Source organism: Triturus cristatus, chromosome 10, assembly GCF_964204655.1.
Source record: "Triturus cristatus chromosome 10, aTriCri1.1, whole genome shotgun sequence".
Classification (NCBI taxonomy): domain Eukaryota; kingdom Metazoa; phylum Chordata; class Amphibia; order Caudata; family Salamandridae; genus Triturus; species Triturus cristatus.
Window position 1 is genome coordinate 59,295,424 of NC_140593.1, and position 15,608 is coordinate 59,311,031.

The 15,608-nt window shown below is 48.0% G+C and overlaps 1 protein-coding gene across 2 annotated transcripts in view; it reads left to right on the top strand.

Annotated features, from left to right (window-relative positions):
• The window catches only part of WIPF3 (WAS/WASL interacting protein family member 3), a 162,540-nt gene that overhangs the window by 105,846 nt on the left and 41,086 nt on the right, over positions 1-15,608 (top strand). For both annotated transcript variants that reach the window (XM_085630412.1, XM_085630413.1), the window contains exons 2-4: positions 9,966-10,112; positions 10,541-10,673; positions 14,314-14,475. In XM_085630412.1, coding sequence (XP_085486538.1) covers positions 10,020-10,112; positions 10,541-10,673; positions 14,314-14,475 — 388 coding nt within the window. In that variant the 5' untranslated portion in view covers positions 9,966-10,019. The remainder of the gene's footprint in view (positions 1-9,965; positions 10,113-10,540; positions 10,674-14,313; positions 14,476-15,608) is intronic.

A 15,608-nucleotide genomic window follows, 5' to 3' on the forward strand; every position in this document is an offset into this window, starting at 1 on the left:
CATTTGTGCCACAGTTTGATGGGTGTGAGAAACCTCTGTACTCTAGGATTAAGTGCACGAGTGTTTACCATCTCCAGTGTAGAAGTAGTTGCGGTGCACCGCTGTGTACAACCACTTGAAAATGTTGTGGTGCTGTACAGCTGCTGGAAGAGGTGGATCGGGCTATGGCTTTGCAAGAGTTGCGTCAGCATAACTGTGTGGCGAATCTGACACTGGCATGTTTGTGTTTCACAACACCAGATGTACCAACTCACACAGTGCCATCGCGTGACACGCGATATCGGCTCCCATCACACGGTCACTCGGTGAGGAGCTGATATCACACGGTGGCAGGGAAAAGGAGCTGAAAAGCGCTGTAAATAGTTTCCAGCTCTTTTTCTGAGATTTTGAACTGCTGATGTCCATTAAGGGGTGCGAAGACACCCCAGGACTTGCTATAGGTGCAGTGACCCCCAGGTCCGCTGCTGTCAGTGAGCCCAAAGCACCACATTTATGGCTTTCTTTTCCTACCCCACTGGGGGCAGGAGGTCCATTTTCTGTGCTTGCATTAGAGTACTTGCTTTGCCATGGGAGAGTCTTGGGCAGGGCTTAGATGACAAGGGGCGTGGTCAGCGATCACTCTGGAGTGGCTTCGCGTCCTCGCTTGCGCGGCCTCTGGAAACTTCCATGACACGACTCTAACGCTACCCACAGGGTTCAGTACTGCTTGCATCTGGGCCCTGTCACCCTATAGGGTAAAATAATCTTCATGTTCTGATTGGACGAGGTTTATTCTGAGAACTCCTGTGTGACGTAGTTTGTAAACATTGATTCTTTTGTGCTGCAGATAGGGTGGTGGGGATCACGGCTCCCCCATTTGTAAACCATCTCATGTTATAGGTATTTATATAATGCTTTCGATGTCCCATGCGAGGTCTAAAGTGCTTAATACATGAGACTTCGATGGAACATATGACTTCATTCGATATGTTTAATGTCCAGCCATGATGCTCAGCTGAGGGGCACTGGCACTCACACAGGGTGCGTGACACCGGGGTGGAACCCGGAATATATTATACATCTGATGCAGCGAGATCCACCTGCCACAGGGAGATCCACCTGACTCCGAGAGATCCACCTGACTCCGAGAGATCCACCTGCTGCAGGGAGATCTACCTGCTGCAGGGAGATCTACCTGCCGCAGGGAGATCTACCTGCCGCAGGGAGATCCACCTGCCACAGAGCAATCCACCTGCCACAGGGAGATCCACCTGACTCCGAGAGATCGACCTTCCACAGGGAGATACACCTTCCACAGGGAGATCCACCTGCAGGGAGATCTACCTGACTCGAGAGCTACCTGACTCAGAGAGATCCTCCTGCCACAGGGAGATCCACCTGCCACAAGGAGATCCAACTGACTCAGAGAGATCCACCTGCCACAGGGAGATCTACCTGACTCAGGGAGATCCACATGACTCAGGGAGAACCACCTGCCACAGGGAGATCCACCTGCAGGGAGATCTACCTGACTCAGAGAGATCCACCTGCCTCAGGGAGAACCACCTGCCACAGGGAGATCCACCTGCAGGGAGATCTACCTGACTCAGAGAGATCCACCTGACTCAGGGAGAACCACCTGACTCAGAGAGATCCTCCTGCCACAGAGAGATCCACCTGCCACAAGGAGATCCACCTGACTCAGAGAGATCCACCTGCCACAGGGAGATCCACCTGCCACAGGGAGATCCACCTGACTCGGGGAGATCCACCTGACTCTGAGATCCACCTGCCACAGGGAGATCCATCTGCCACAGGGAGATCCATCCGCCAGTGGTGGAGGCTGGGAATCCTGTTCCTCATCTGGTGATTTATTTTATGTGCATTTGGAAAGCGCTTTTCCACAGTTCGCATCAGCCCGTAGCGCTTTGGGATCTGGGCTTTTTCACATAAGTATGAATTTGCTGGGCTTACCATATAGTCCATTATCTGTTGAATATTTTGCAGATTTTATTAACAAAATATATTTTGTCTAGCTCCAGTACATAAATAGTTGCTAATTGACTGTACGCTTGGTGCAGCGCCTCCGGGGACACTTTGCATAAGGTAACTGGATACATTTGGGCCACTGATCCTGCACATTAAACAACCGAAGGTGATGGGTGGAGGTTGCAAACCCGTCTCATCCAGGGGCGGTCCCTCCAGCTTCCAAATGCAAATCAGCTCTGGTCTGCTCCAATAAGAGTAGCCCAAGCCGGTCTACCCGGCCACGCCCCCTGATAGAGTTGTCGCTTTCTTCAGATGATGTGAACTCCCCCTGCAGGGTAGTGCAAGGCCTTAAATATTTAAATGCAGTTCAGACTGGCTGGAAAGAAAGAGCCTGTCTCTGCTGTGAAATGTTTTTGTGACTCTTTACACAAATTCCTTCATCCCCCAGAGACTGCTCTACGCAGCAGTGTCTAAGAGGGCTCTCAGGGGTCAGAAGGTGCCCGCCGAGACATGATACATCTCTCTTTAAGGTCCAGTGACTTGAATCCTCACTTACCTGCACGTAAGATATGTATAGAATACTTATGTAATGCAGTCTACTCACTCAGGGCTTAGTTTGTAAAACAGAGTAATCGGTGCCAGGGCGCCCGTCAAGAGGCCACTGCAGCCCGCATCACCCATTGCCCCCACTAGACCCGTCAATGGCATTACCAGCACAACTGAACATCACACTCGTACAAGTGTGACCGTTCAGACTTTAAATGTACATTAAAGATGACTGACACATGCTGCCCAAGCTATTCTTATAGCTTTGGGTGTCGGGTATTAGTGATTTCAATGTATATTTAATTATTAAACTGTTGTTGTGCGCCTCACAAAATTAGACAAACAGTGCCTCCATGTGGCAGTTGTCATAAAAGCCGGTGTTAAAAATAAAGTGCCGGTGCTTAGCACTGGAAACCACCTGCTCAAATTAAGCACTGACTATACTTTGCTTCCTGTGTTTCTTAATGCAAAGAGAGGCTTCCAAAGGCCCTTAGCGGGACCAGGGCTCAACCAGGAACTGAAGACAGATTTTAGAAAATAACTGGGAAGTAGTAAATAAATGAGGCGCACCTTTTATTGCATGAAATGTGTTTATGGAGCATTTTCTGTGCGGTCTGTGCGATTGTTGGGTTTGCACAATCTGTTTTTCTCAATCTGTTTTTCTCACAGAGGTAAACAGGAAAGTCTTATTAAAATGATATTCCTGTTCTTCCATCTATGACCAATTATTATTTTGGTGAATAACTTTAGGAATAGGATCTGCTGAATGTATAGTGTATATAATTTCCTCCTTTAAGAAACGTATAGATCCATGTTGTGCCAGGGTGTTAAAATGTAAATAAAATAATGCCGGAGAAGATAGCATGATCTCCCCTTATTAATATGCAGGATAATGAGTATATGGGGTGCAAGTCATAGTTCTGATGTCTAGGGTTTTGTGTGAAGGCCCCTACACCTCACAATCTACACAACTTCAGGAGGATCATGTAGGCGTAGACGTGTCCTCTAGTTCTCATGGGCTCTCCAGGTCCTCAGCACCTACACGGATCGTGCTGATGCCTTGCCCTGTTGACTGATGTCATATCCTGTGATATTATGACATATCCTGTGACATCGCACAATCTTGTGACAGACACACACCAATTTCAGTGGCCACTGTGAAGATACATTTCACTCATTTTCCCAAACTGTGTAAGTTTTCCAAGATGCTGCCGACGCAAAGGCATGGTCCTGGCACCTGAGGCGAGGGAAAAGCCAGAAAAATAGCACCCAAACCACCGACTTTGGAGCCATATTCCGAATGGCAATGAGTGAGGAGAGCAAACCCTGGCTCGTTTGGGTACCTCCTGGGTGCAAAAGCACCGTAGGCAAATGGGATCTTTCACACCTCAGTTCTCAGTGAATCTGTCCTTTTTTCTATCCTTCTATCTTTTTAGGTCTTGCCTGAGTCAGCACATGCACTGTTGCTTGCGCGACATTTTGTTATTTAAAAGGGACTTTGAGCCCACCCATTGCTTACCATTGGTTGGCTTCATTGTCACTCTTATTTGCTGGCTCCTAATTGGTTAGCTCATGCCAGTTTCACTTTCTCTTCGTTTGTTTCTCCCTTCCATGGTGATCGGACCACCTACTGATTGCTTCTTTTTAATTAGTGTCTTCCGCAGCTTGTGATGGGAATTAGTGTCTTTTTTTTTCTTTCTTCTTCCCACGTCATTGTTATTGCATTAGTTGCCCACTGCTGCTTGTTCCTCTCCCTCGTCGTTGCTTGCCCACTGCTGCTTGTTACCCTCCCTCATTGTTGCTGCCCTCTCCCCATCCGGTGTCATTGCTTGCTTGTTGTTTTTGCTTGCCCCGTGCCCCGTCCTGCATCACTGCTGGCCCCTTCGATGTTTGGCCATTGTTTTTTATAGGGGTGGGCGGAATTTGCGAAAACCACTTTAGCAAATGATCGCGAAAATGTTAAAAATTATCGCAAACACGCGGAAATATCGCAAAGATGCGGAAGTTTTTTTCCCGCATGTTCGCGAGATTTTCTGCATGGTTGCGGCTTGGCAACTTACCCATGTGGTTGCTCGCGGGCGTGGCCATCTTGTTTTCAGTTGTCTCGCGGTGCATGATCGCGAGAAGAAAGACGTGATCGCGCGACGCATGACGTCACTGCGGGCGCAAACTGTCGCGAGACAGCGCAAATGGCTAAAAACAATACAACATCTCATGGAGAACGCGACCGGATCAAGAAAACTTGTCGGCGAACGCAGGGATTCAGGTAAGGCGATCGTGCGCGAGAATGTATTATTTTACAGCGCGAGCAAGAACCAAATTATCGCTAAGCTGCGGAATGCGGAAATTTTGACATTTTCGCGCTTTCCGCGGAATGCGAAAATGTCAAATTATCGCAATTTCCGCGAACGGAACGAAATTTTAGCCCATGCCTAGTTTTTTACCCTGTCCCCCGTTGTTGCTTGCCCCTTGACACACACCCCCACAATCCTCCTACCCCCTCCCACCTGTTGTTGCTTGTCCTGCAACACCCACCCCTTCCCACCCATTCTTGCTTGCACATCCCACCTACAACCCTTCTGACACAAAAAAGCATTGACAAAGCCAAATAGTTCTTGAATACTACGTGAGAGTTATTTGGCTTTAGCACTGTGTTTTTTAGGCATATTGTTAAGCAGTGTGGCTGCTGTGAAGCAAGCTTGCAAGCAAAGTGGAAAAAAGTGCTATGTTGCCCACCTCATAAGTCTTGCATAGGCAAAACCTATTGGCTTTACCAATGCTTGCTATTTATCCTTCCTTTCTCCATCCAGACTTCTCTCCATATCGCAGCCACTTCTTTCTTTTCATGGTCTCTTGCTGCACTCATTTCCTCACCCCACAACTCCATCATACTATTTTTTTTGTGGTGGTATTTGCTTGACGACTGTGTCGGCGACCAAAGTCCGAGAAGCTATAAAGAACATGTTAAAGGTTTTCTATTGCACAAACTTCCCAGAGGCACAACCCCACCCCACCACTCTTGATCTGAGACTTGAAAATATTTTTTTTTCATAATGTACACACCCTAGTGGTGTTTCAGGGGGGCCATGTGGATCTCATGGCTTCTGTAAATATGGAGCCGAAACGCATCAACATTCTCATGAAGCCTCCTCACGATATAGTTGAAAAAAATTAGGAGCCATCTTGTGGTGGGATTTCTACATTGGGCTAATCAATGTTGTCCAGTGCAAGAAAAGATATGGCTGCTACACTCTAAATCAAGAAGCATGGACTTTTGAACTCCAAAGTTAGGAACTCGAGGATTCTACTATTCACGAGATCTTTCTTTAGTCTTTATTACTTATGTATACGAACTCTGTTATTTTTTGATGATAATAACATGTATGTGTATAATGACTCTGTAAATCAAGAAATATGATTGAAAATAAGTTATTGTACATAATGGAGGAGGGGGATTATCATTTTGGGGAGTTTATTGGCAACTAATTTACAATCCACTTCCTCCCTCTCACTCTTTTTGATAGAATTGTTTAAATAAATCCCTTTGCGAGTACCTTTCACTTTTTTCATATTTGTCCTCCCCAGTGCTTTAAGTGGAATACAAACAAGCATTTACAATGCAACGGTCTCGGCATTGTTAAAGTTAGAGCTATTGGCATTGCTCATGACAATGCTGTTTCTTTAAATGTTTTAAAAACAAAAACATAAACAAAAATAATGTCATGAGCAATGCCAATAGCTCTAACTTTACCAATGCCGAGACCATTGCATTGTAAATGCTTGTTGAAAATTGGAACAGAACAATTAATTTTAAAGTCCTGCGGTCCCAACAGTGTAAGCTTCACTTCCAACTGAAGAGAAACACATGAGGCCTCCCCCAAGAAAAACCCGCATCCAACCATTCCCGAGCCGCGCAACATGTGGACATCCCGAGGTGCAGGGCAGGAGCACTGTGCACCCGAAACCTGGGACCTACGCTCCTTTTCGTTTGGGAGACCAGATCAGGAGGCTGTAAATTGGGCATAGTCTGCGGGTAAGGAGCAACACGGGGGGCGACAAACTAAAGTCCCGCTGCCACCCCAGGCCCCAGGGATTAGCAAGCCGGGGAGGGGGCCTCTACCCCTCCCCCTCCTCTCCGAGGCCTGTGGATAGTTGCAGTCCCAGGAGAGGGGGAGCCTCGCGGCACCTCCAGCTCCCCCTCCAAGCCCACATGACCGGGCAATGCCCGTGGCAGTGCCAGCGGAGAGGGGGGTGGGATCCTTGCCCTCCCCAACCCGCGCAATATCGCCGGAGTCCGGACCCGACTCTGCTGAAAACCGAACCGTGGAGGGGATCCCGGTTGCACTGCCTACGACCCCGGCAGGGGCCGCTACTCCATGTGCCCCGGGAGCTGACTTACGCCCCCCCCCCCAGACGGACTGCAACCAAGGCAATGGCCGGGCTCAGCAGCCCTGCCTAAGGAGAAGGGGGAGGGGTGGGGGGGGGGGGGTGAGCACTCACCGCAGCCAGCTCCTGAGACTATCTGGAGCCTTTGCTTACTTGGGAGTTTGCCACCACGTCTTTGTGCCAGCTTCGGGCGTGGGTGCAAAGTAGTGGGCACATCATTCTTTGTCAAGCTGACCACGAACAGACTAGTAGTGGCTTGCGGGAACTGACAATCCACCGATTCCACTAGGGCTTTCATCACCTACTTGTGTATTTTCGCTATAAATGTGGTTTCCTGGGGGATAATTTGGTGTCATTTAAGTCCGCCTCTTAACAAGTTTGAAGGTCACAGATCGACGGGCCTTTTCACATGTCCTTTTGCCTCATATATAGATAATCTCTCATGGGCAGGGCCCACTGCGGTAGTCAGCTTGGGAATTGGAGGCATGCCTTGGGTTCTCACCCGGCAGGAGCCGGAAGCAATGCGGGGAGACTTCGCCCATAGGTTTACACCTGCAGGTACAGCGGTTAGCCTCCCCATCCCCTACAATTGGTGGAACGGCGCATGGTTCCCCACATGCGAAGGTGCATGTGATACGAGATGTGGTATCGAGGTTGTATATGTTTTGTATTGTAGGTATATAGCGCTTGGAAGCAGCATGTGTATGGGGAGGTGATACAGGGAGATGCAAGTGATATGAGAGATGCCGGGGTGCAGCGCAGGGAGCAGTAGGTTGGGGTACAGCGATCGGTCGTGGAAGATGCTGGTAGAATACAGGGAGGCGGAATGAGATGGCAAAATGGAGTACAGTTTGTTACGGGAGAGAGAGGGCGTATCTCACCTGTCTATTCTCGATGTGCCGCTCTCGCTTTAGCCTCGACTCCCACCTGTTCCTGGCTCGGATGGAGAGAAGACGCTCAACCAGCCCGAGCTTCGCTAACGCTGAATCTGCCGCAGAGCTACGTGCGATCAGGACTCCAGTGCAGGGTGCGGGGCCTGGCAAACAGAGTTGGTGCCATAGACAGAGGACTGCACATTCCATTTCAGCAAAGCAACTACTGTAAATTGTGAATTCACGTGTTAAACAAGGAGATCAGGTGAGGGAGCAACGCCGGGACACCACCGCCTTTCTCCGAGGCAGAGAAGAACTGCCTCGGAGAAACGCAGCGTCCTTTTCGGATTCGGGGGCGTGTTTTGCTGTTGTCTCCTCCCTGAGACTTTTCACAAAAAACACGCCCCCCGATCCGAAAAGGACGGGGCATGATTGGAGTGACGGGACCTCTTCTCCAATGGCTGGCTAGCATTTACTAGGCCAGCCAATGGAGAAAAGGGTAGAAGAGGGGCGGGGTCAAGCCCCTCTTCTCCCAAGTCATTATCTCTCGCGAGCGAGACTGCGCAAGCGCAGCCATCGCTAGCCGAGACCTAAAAACGGGGTTTTCTCAAAAGGGTGTGGCCGATGTAATTAAGGGTGTGGCTTAAAGACACATACGCAAAACATCTGTGCTTGGCATAGTGTGCCGCCCGACTAGCATTCTGCTGCTTCCGCCACTGCCTCCGGATATATAATATGACAAGTAACATTATACCTACAGGAAGCAGGACTCTTGGCTTTCCCAGTGGTTGTTAGTTTCATAAGATAAATAAGCAACAACTATGGCTTCGTTGTATATAACATTGAAAATGCTTCGGTTCTGAAATGATGAGACCGTGAAAGACCTACAACGAGTCTCCTTGAAGTGACCTCAAAGGCAGTGAAGGGTGGTGCTGTTGCAGACATAAGATTTTTTTTTTCAGCCTGAGGTTGAGGGAAAAAACGGAGAGCCCGATAGGGACCCGTCTCGGCACCTGCTTTTTAGAACTGACGGTGCTGAGCACCGGCACACCCGGCCCACTTAAAGCCCTGGTTCTCCCTAACTCTAGGAGATTACAGGGAAAACCCAGGCCTAATTCTAAGTGTGCGTTTAGGCGACGACGCATGCGCATGCATACATCATAACGCGTTCACCATTGGCAAACCAGCATTTTATTTCTTAACAATTGAGAACAGCATCGGCAAAAACATTGGCAAAGCCAGGAGGAGCGCATTTCTGTTACAAGGCATGGCCGACTGGAGAAGGGAGACAGGCGGGTGAAGAGACGGAGAGGAGAACGGAGGCAAAGGGAAAAGCAGGGACAGAAAAGAGGGTAGAGTGGGGGCGAAGGAAGTACGAGGTGGCATCGGGGCGAGGCGGCTTTGGCATTGAGCAGCACCGGGGGTGGCCCCAAGAAAACATGGGGGGGGGGCACGCACGTATTACTTTACTAATTAAACACTGGCTAGGGAATGCGGGGTTCAGTGCACAGAGCTGGGAAAAAATTTAGGGTGAACTTAAATGTATTCTCTTCCAAAGACACTTCCAGGATTAATTCACCCTTTTCGTGACCCTCGAGCCCGCCTGCCATTTACTTGAGTTCAATGTTGTAAATATGTATCTATACCTGTATTAACCTCATTTTGACCCCTCTTATTTTATTTTTACTTTTATAATGATCCTGATTGTATTTGTAACTTGTTAGCATGTAAATCTCCTTATGTAACATACCTGTTCTATTGTCAAGCGCTCTGACACCTTTGGGTAAAGACCTCGCTGTATAAAACTGCAGTAAATAAATACATAAATATAGGAAGCGGCGCCACCTGCAGGTGCAGGTAGTGTCTCGCCTCTGTGACGTATATCACGTGTATACTGTTTGAATAAACATCCTCCACGCAGCAACAGCCTGCTCCAGCGCCTCGATACCTTCGCCGGTGATTTGCTGCGCTCTATAAATGTTGATTGATTGATCGATCACGTGTGTTGCGCGTGCTCGTGTGGGTTGCTCAATCATTATTGCACGCGCCTGTGTATCTGCGTGTTATCAGCAGGTCTCCCACAGCAGAGAGTGCAAAGTCTGCCTGCGTTTCGTTTGTTCACCCCGGACTGACTGCTTTTTTTGTTGCTTTCATCATATGGTGATTTTTAACTCTTTCATCAATTTCTTTCAGCTCTGAGAACACACGTGTGATCATCACATCGGGGTGCCAGTGAACTGAGGAGTCATGCCTGTCCCCCCACCGCCGCCGCCTCCTCCACTCCCACCCGGGGCCGGGGGACCCCCGGCCCCACCACCGCCGCCCCCGCCATTTTCTGGGGTACAGTATGTCTTTCTGCCATTTTTTTCAAACTCAGTTTACTAAATTATTCTTGTCAAATAGCTTTGTAGTAAAGATTGCTGGTGTAAACCGAGACCGCTATGGACATTCATGTGTGTATATAAACAAAGAGATCTTCAGACGGGCACGGTCACCTTTTTATTCTATTAAGAAACCTGAGGTTGAGGGCAAAAATGGAGAGCGTGATAGCACCCGTGTCAGCACCTGCTTTTTAGAACAGCCGGTGCTGAGCACCGGCAGGCCCTGGCCCACTTAAAGCCCTAGAGATGGTAATTAATGAGTTAGAAGGTGAATACTTGTAAGCGTGAGTCAAGAGCCATTTGTGAGTAGAGGCAGGTCTGAGTGACAATAAGTGCTTGTGAAGTGTGTTGTCTCTCTGACGTGTGTTTCTCCTGTGTACCCTGCAGGGAGGTGCGCAGCCGCCGAAGCTGAGAGCCGACGAGTCCAAGGGCCGCGGTGCTCTGCTGGCAGACATCCACAAGGGGGCGCGATTGAAGAAGGTGACCCAAGTCAATGACCGCAGCGCCCCACAAGTAGACAGTGAGTATACATGACTGTGCACACCTGGCTGCACGTGGGTGCAAATATCAAACGGGTAATACAGGCAGTGCTGCAACTGGAAAAACCCCACTCTGACACCCATAATTGTGGGGTCAACGTGGGGTACGGAAAGAGAGTGAAGAGACAAGGGGCAGCGTCATGGAATTTGGAGTCGGATGGCCAACTTATGTATTTTTCTTTTATTAAATCTGCCAAAAAGAAATTGGCAACAGTTCAACTGTGGCAGTAAATCTGTTCTGGATTACTTTCTTGGACACAAAGAGGCTGCATTCTAAGATATCTCATGAGGTTATGTTGTAGGGCTTAAATTTAGCCTCCATTTTAGCTTTTCACTTTACCTTTGCATCTTTTTCTAATGGTGATTTGCACATATTTCGCCCTTATACGAGAATGTGCCGCACACACACTTATTCCTGTTAGGCATTTTCGCCCTGTAGTCTGCACAATTAGTTCCAAGGTCACACAGTTAGAAGGTGATGCCCTTGTAATGTGTTTGTGCTCGTAGGAGACGACTCTTTCTCCCCAGACTAACTAAAGACACTTTTCTGCACCTCTGGCACAGTAAGATATGGATGGTTTTATTATTTAAATATTGCCAATGCTGAATTCAGTAAGAGGCTCTTCACACCGTAGTTATCATGGAACCCTGCTGTGAGCTGTGACTGAGATGCAGCCCTCCTGGCCCCGACCTTCATCCTGAGACAGGAGATAGCCGTGCAAGAGAAGTGTGCAGGCCTCCTCTCTTAGACGGGCGCATTCGTTAATGCGCTGAGGTCTGAGTCCTGACACATAATACCAAGGCCCAGGGTTAGATCATTCCAACTGGTCTGGCGGAAGGGTTCTCGCGAGATGCTCTCTGTAGTATAGAAGTACTAGTGACAGATCGGAGTAACATTAGGAACAATTAACATGGTGAATTGTTTGTGTTTTTCACCTTTCTAATAATGCTCATAACTATGATGTGTCTCATATCTGCAACTCATGCTTTATTTAAAAGGATTAGAGCTTTTCAATAAATATTTTAAAATGCAATATCTTATCTATTCTTTCTAACACCTTGGGCCTGCAAAAGTGACAAACAAAAGGGTTAAATCAGTTTCCACTAAATACTTGGGAATCGGAGTGGTCATGTTCAAGGTTACCGGTAACCTCTATAGTGCTGAAAGGTTCGGGGTTTAGATGTGGTACTGTGAGCTAGCCAAGACTCAGTCTCTATATTGAGAAGTTTGGTTGACCTAATACACAGTTCTACTAAATTCGTAGGAACCGTATAACAGGTAAGGTACCTACTGCTCAGATCTTTGCGTGTCTAACAAATTTCGGGGAATAATAATGATAAGATAACTCCGGTGGTTGATGCACTTGCTTTAGAGGTCTGGATTTTGTCTAGGCACAGTTTTGACTCGTAATCATAACGTAGCATAGTGGGTTAATGTGCCTGCTGCACAGGGACGGACTGGGAACACAAAGCAGCCCTGGCAATTTTGTCTAGCCCAGCCCCACGAGGGGTGGGGGGGGGCAATTGTGAAGCACTGCGGCCAATTTTGCAGCACCACTGCCAAACAGGCCCCCAAAAACAAATACTGCCCCCACTACTGCAGAACCGGCCCCCACCCCTTCAGCCTCCTGGGGAAATGGCCGATGCCTGCTACGGCCAATCCGGCCCGGCTGCTGCAAAGCACATAGTGTGACATGCACATCGCAGATGTATATTTCATGTAGAGAGGTACGTGGATTACAACTTCTGACACATATTCTTTTGTCACTTGCAGTTCATAAGTTGCAATCCTTTGAATATAGAACTGTGAGCCATGAACCGGTCTCAAAGAGCTCAAGGCTTGATTTCGAACCCTGTTATTTATGGCTTCGAAGGAAGCGTCTGTCATTCACACCACTGCTATGATGTGGTGGCAGTTGATAACAAAACTTATTCCACACTGTTGCTACATCATAAAGGCCTTCCAGGCCACACTGACTGGGCTCTCTGACAGCCTGTTAGAGCTGCACTGCTTGTCTGCTTTGACTGAAAACAGAAAGCACAGCTGGAGAAGGGGGAAAGAAAGGCAGGAAACATAGTAAGATTTGGTAAAAAATGGCAGGTAAGTTTTTTTTTTTCTCCACTTTTGGGTCAGGGAGGAGAGGCCACGTTATGTATGTGCATGTACATCTCTTGCATTCGTGGTTGAACCAAGTAAAAAACCAGCTTCCAAATCACAGTTTTATCTTGTGAAGTGATAACCAGCCGTGTGCCTTTGTTTTCCTCCATTGCATTTGCATCTAGGTGTCAGGTAACTGATAGGTCCTAGTTTGGCTGATACCCGAAATAATGAAGGTGTGATGGCCCTTTAAAACAGGACTTTGTTTGCGGCCCAGCCGGGAGTGTAAATAAGAAAGCCCCCTTCACCTCCTGCAGGTTGCTGCTCAGAATGAAAAGCAGACCATGTGCGGGCGCTGCTGAATGTGTCTCATTATCAAAAAATTATCAGGACAAATTCAGCAAATTTCACTGGGGCTTTCCCGGATCTGGCTCAATTGTAGCTTCAAGATCTGGGATCCACTGAACATAGTGCACTGAATATAGTGCATAACAGTGGTCTGCCATGTATCACACATTCTGAGTTAAGTGACTGAATTTTGCAGAATGTCCTGCATCACCACAAGATCTGAAAACATGCGAGTGAACAGAGCTCAGGCAGCTGGCGTTGCATTGTATTTCATTTAAGAATTCCATTCGCTACATGCCATGAGACGGTGTTGTGCACACGGCTGGCTCTCGTTTGCAACTTCAAGCCTGTCGCACACTTTCATCGTATCACCTCACACACATCTCTTAAGTCACCAGTGTGGTTGCTGAGCCTTTCCTCTCCCTCACCACTTCTTCTCCAGAGAACCAGCTCATTTTCTTCTGGTAGGTGTGTGCGTGAGCACAGTGGTGTAACTTCAGTATCGGGTAATGTCGGTGTCATACTAGTGACTTCCCAGGTAACTCAGGAGGGCTGTCATAAACATGCAGAAAGCAGTCAAAACCCAGCAAGCTCAATCTACTACCGAAGGATGGCCTGAGTTTTCATCAAAACAAAACGATGGTAGTTGGTTCTATAAGTAACAGCAGATCTGCTTTACTTATAACTTGTCGCTCCCTCCCTCAAGCTGTACCCCAGAAAGTCACAACCCCATTTCAAAGACTGACAAAAGGGAAGTCAGTCTCCTGGAGTGAAAGAGACATTTCTAGAGCTCTAGGCACAAGGAAGTGGAACCCACACTAGGTCAGAACACCAGTCACATTCAAGATGGCCGTTCTCATGAGATCCCATCTCCAGAGCTCTTTCCGGAAGGGAGTACTGGGTTCAGAAGTTCACCCCAGCGGCTAGAACTCCCTCCCTTCCAAACTAAGACCATGCCAGCGCGGGGAAAGGAAGCTAAAGGATGCAAATGAACTGGGAATCAACATAACAGTATTTGAAATTGAACACACTCGAGGTAACTATATAACGTGACAAGCTCTCTCATATGATGGAATCGCAATCAAGGGGCGCATAGAAGGGATTGTCTTCAAGCTGGCGCTACACCAACCCCTCAGTAAGCCAGATGTATCATTCTGTTTTTATTTTTCTGACAGCTTCGAAAGCGGCCAGTAAGGATGGAGGCGGGACAGGAAACGCAAGAAATGGCGGCGCTGCGGGTTCTAACGGGGCGAGCAGCGGGAGCACCCCACAGCTTGGAGGACTGTTCGCAGGAGGCTTCCCCTCTCTGAAACCTGCAGGCCAGAGAGATGGCACAGGTGAGAGTCTCGATGCAACATCTACAGATCCATAGATAGAAGGGATGTAGGGGTGAGGGTCTGTGTGGGGAGCAATGGGCCGTCACGTCAGAGAGATGGCGCAGGTTAAAGTCTCTTTTCCGTCTGATCCAGAGGGGTGAGTAGGTTCCCTTTTCATTTCCTTGCTGTGCCTTTGATAGTCACAAGGTGTTTTATACATAAAACAAATGCTGTGTAATAGAGTCAAACAACAATATAGTTAAGAAACAAAGAACTTAAAGGTCCAGAGGAAGTGGGCTTAAAACACTTTGCTGCAGAAAATAATTTAGCAGTAGTATAGTTAGTGTCAAAGGTGCGAAGATTATTGCAAAATAGAGAGGGTAGAAATACGTGAGATGAATGGAAATGGGTAAACATGAAGCACAAGAATAAGTGTCACATTAGCCAATGTGTCCGCTAGGTGGCATGATTGCACTAAAAGGTTTCATTAATGGAGTCCAACCAGCCACTGTGATGCTTTAAACAATCAGAAGGTTAGGGGAACTGATTACTACCTTGCTGTGGTGCACAGCATCTCTGGTAGGACTGCTGTACACAACTCTAAAAGGGTTTCAAAGTAGTAGTAATATTCAGAAACTTCTGGGTGAACCCCACATTTCTGAACCCTCAATTGCATCCTGATGAGGGACACCCAACACCGACACAGGTCCGCGCTGCCCTTCTCTATACCCCAGAGGTCCACACAGTTCTAGCAGGATATTCACAGGACCCTTCGGATGCCAATGCAGAGGTCTGCGTGGTTTTATTCTCAGCTCCAATACTTCCTGTTTCTCTCTGGTCAGCACTTCCTCTGGGCTGAAGACATTTGCAGATTCCGGGTTTGTCCTTGAGCTCTGCTGCTGTAAGAGCCAGTATTTCCCGCAGAGACGAGTCTGAATAACCCCCTCACTCAGGTGTTAAAACGTGTTCCCCTGTTCTGACAAGCAATAAAGGTCCTTCTCACAGCTTGCAAAAAGGCTTCTACGACAGTCCTACAAGGCATTGTGAAGTGCTTGTGGGGCACTCAAGAAAGAAGAAGGGAACCAGAAGTCGTGCAAGACATTGTGAAGTGCCTGTGGGGCAGGCAAGAGTTCTTAGAAGGGAACCGGAAGTCG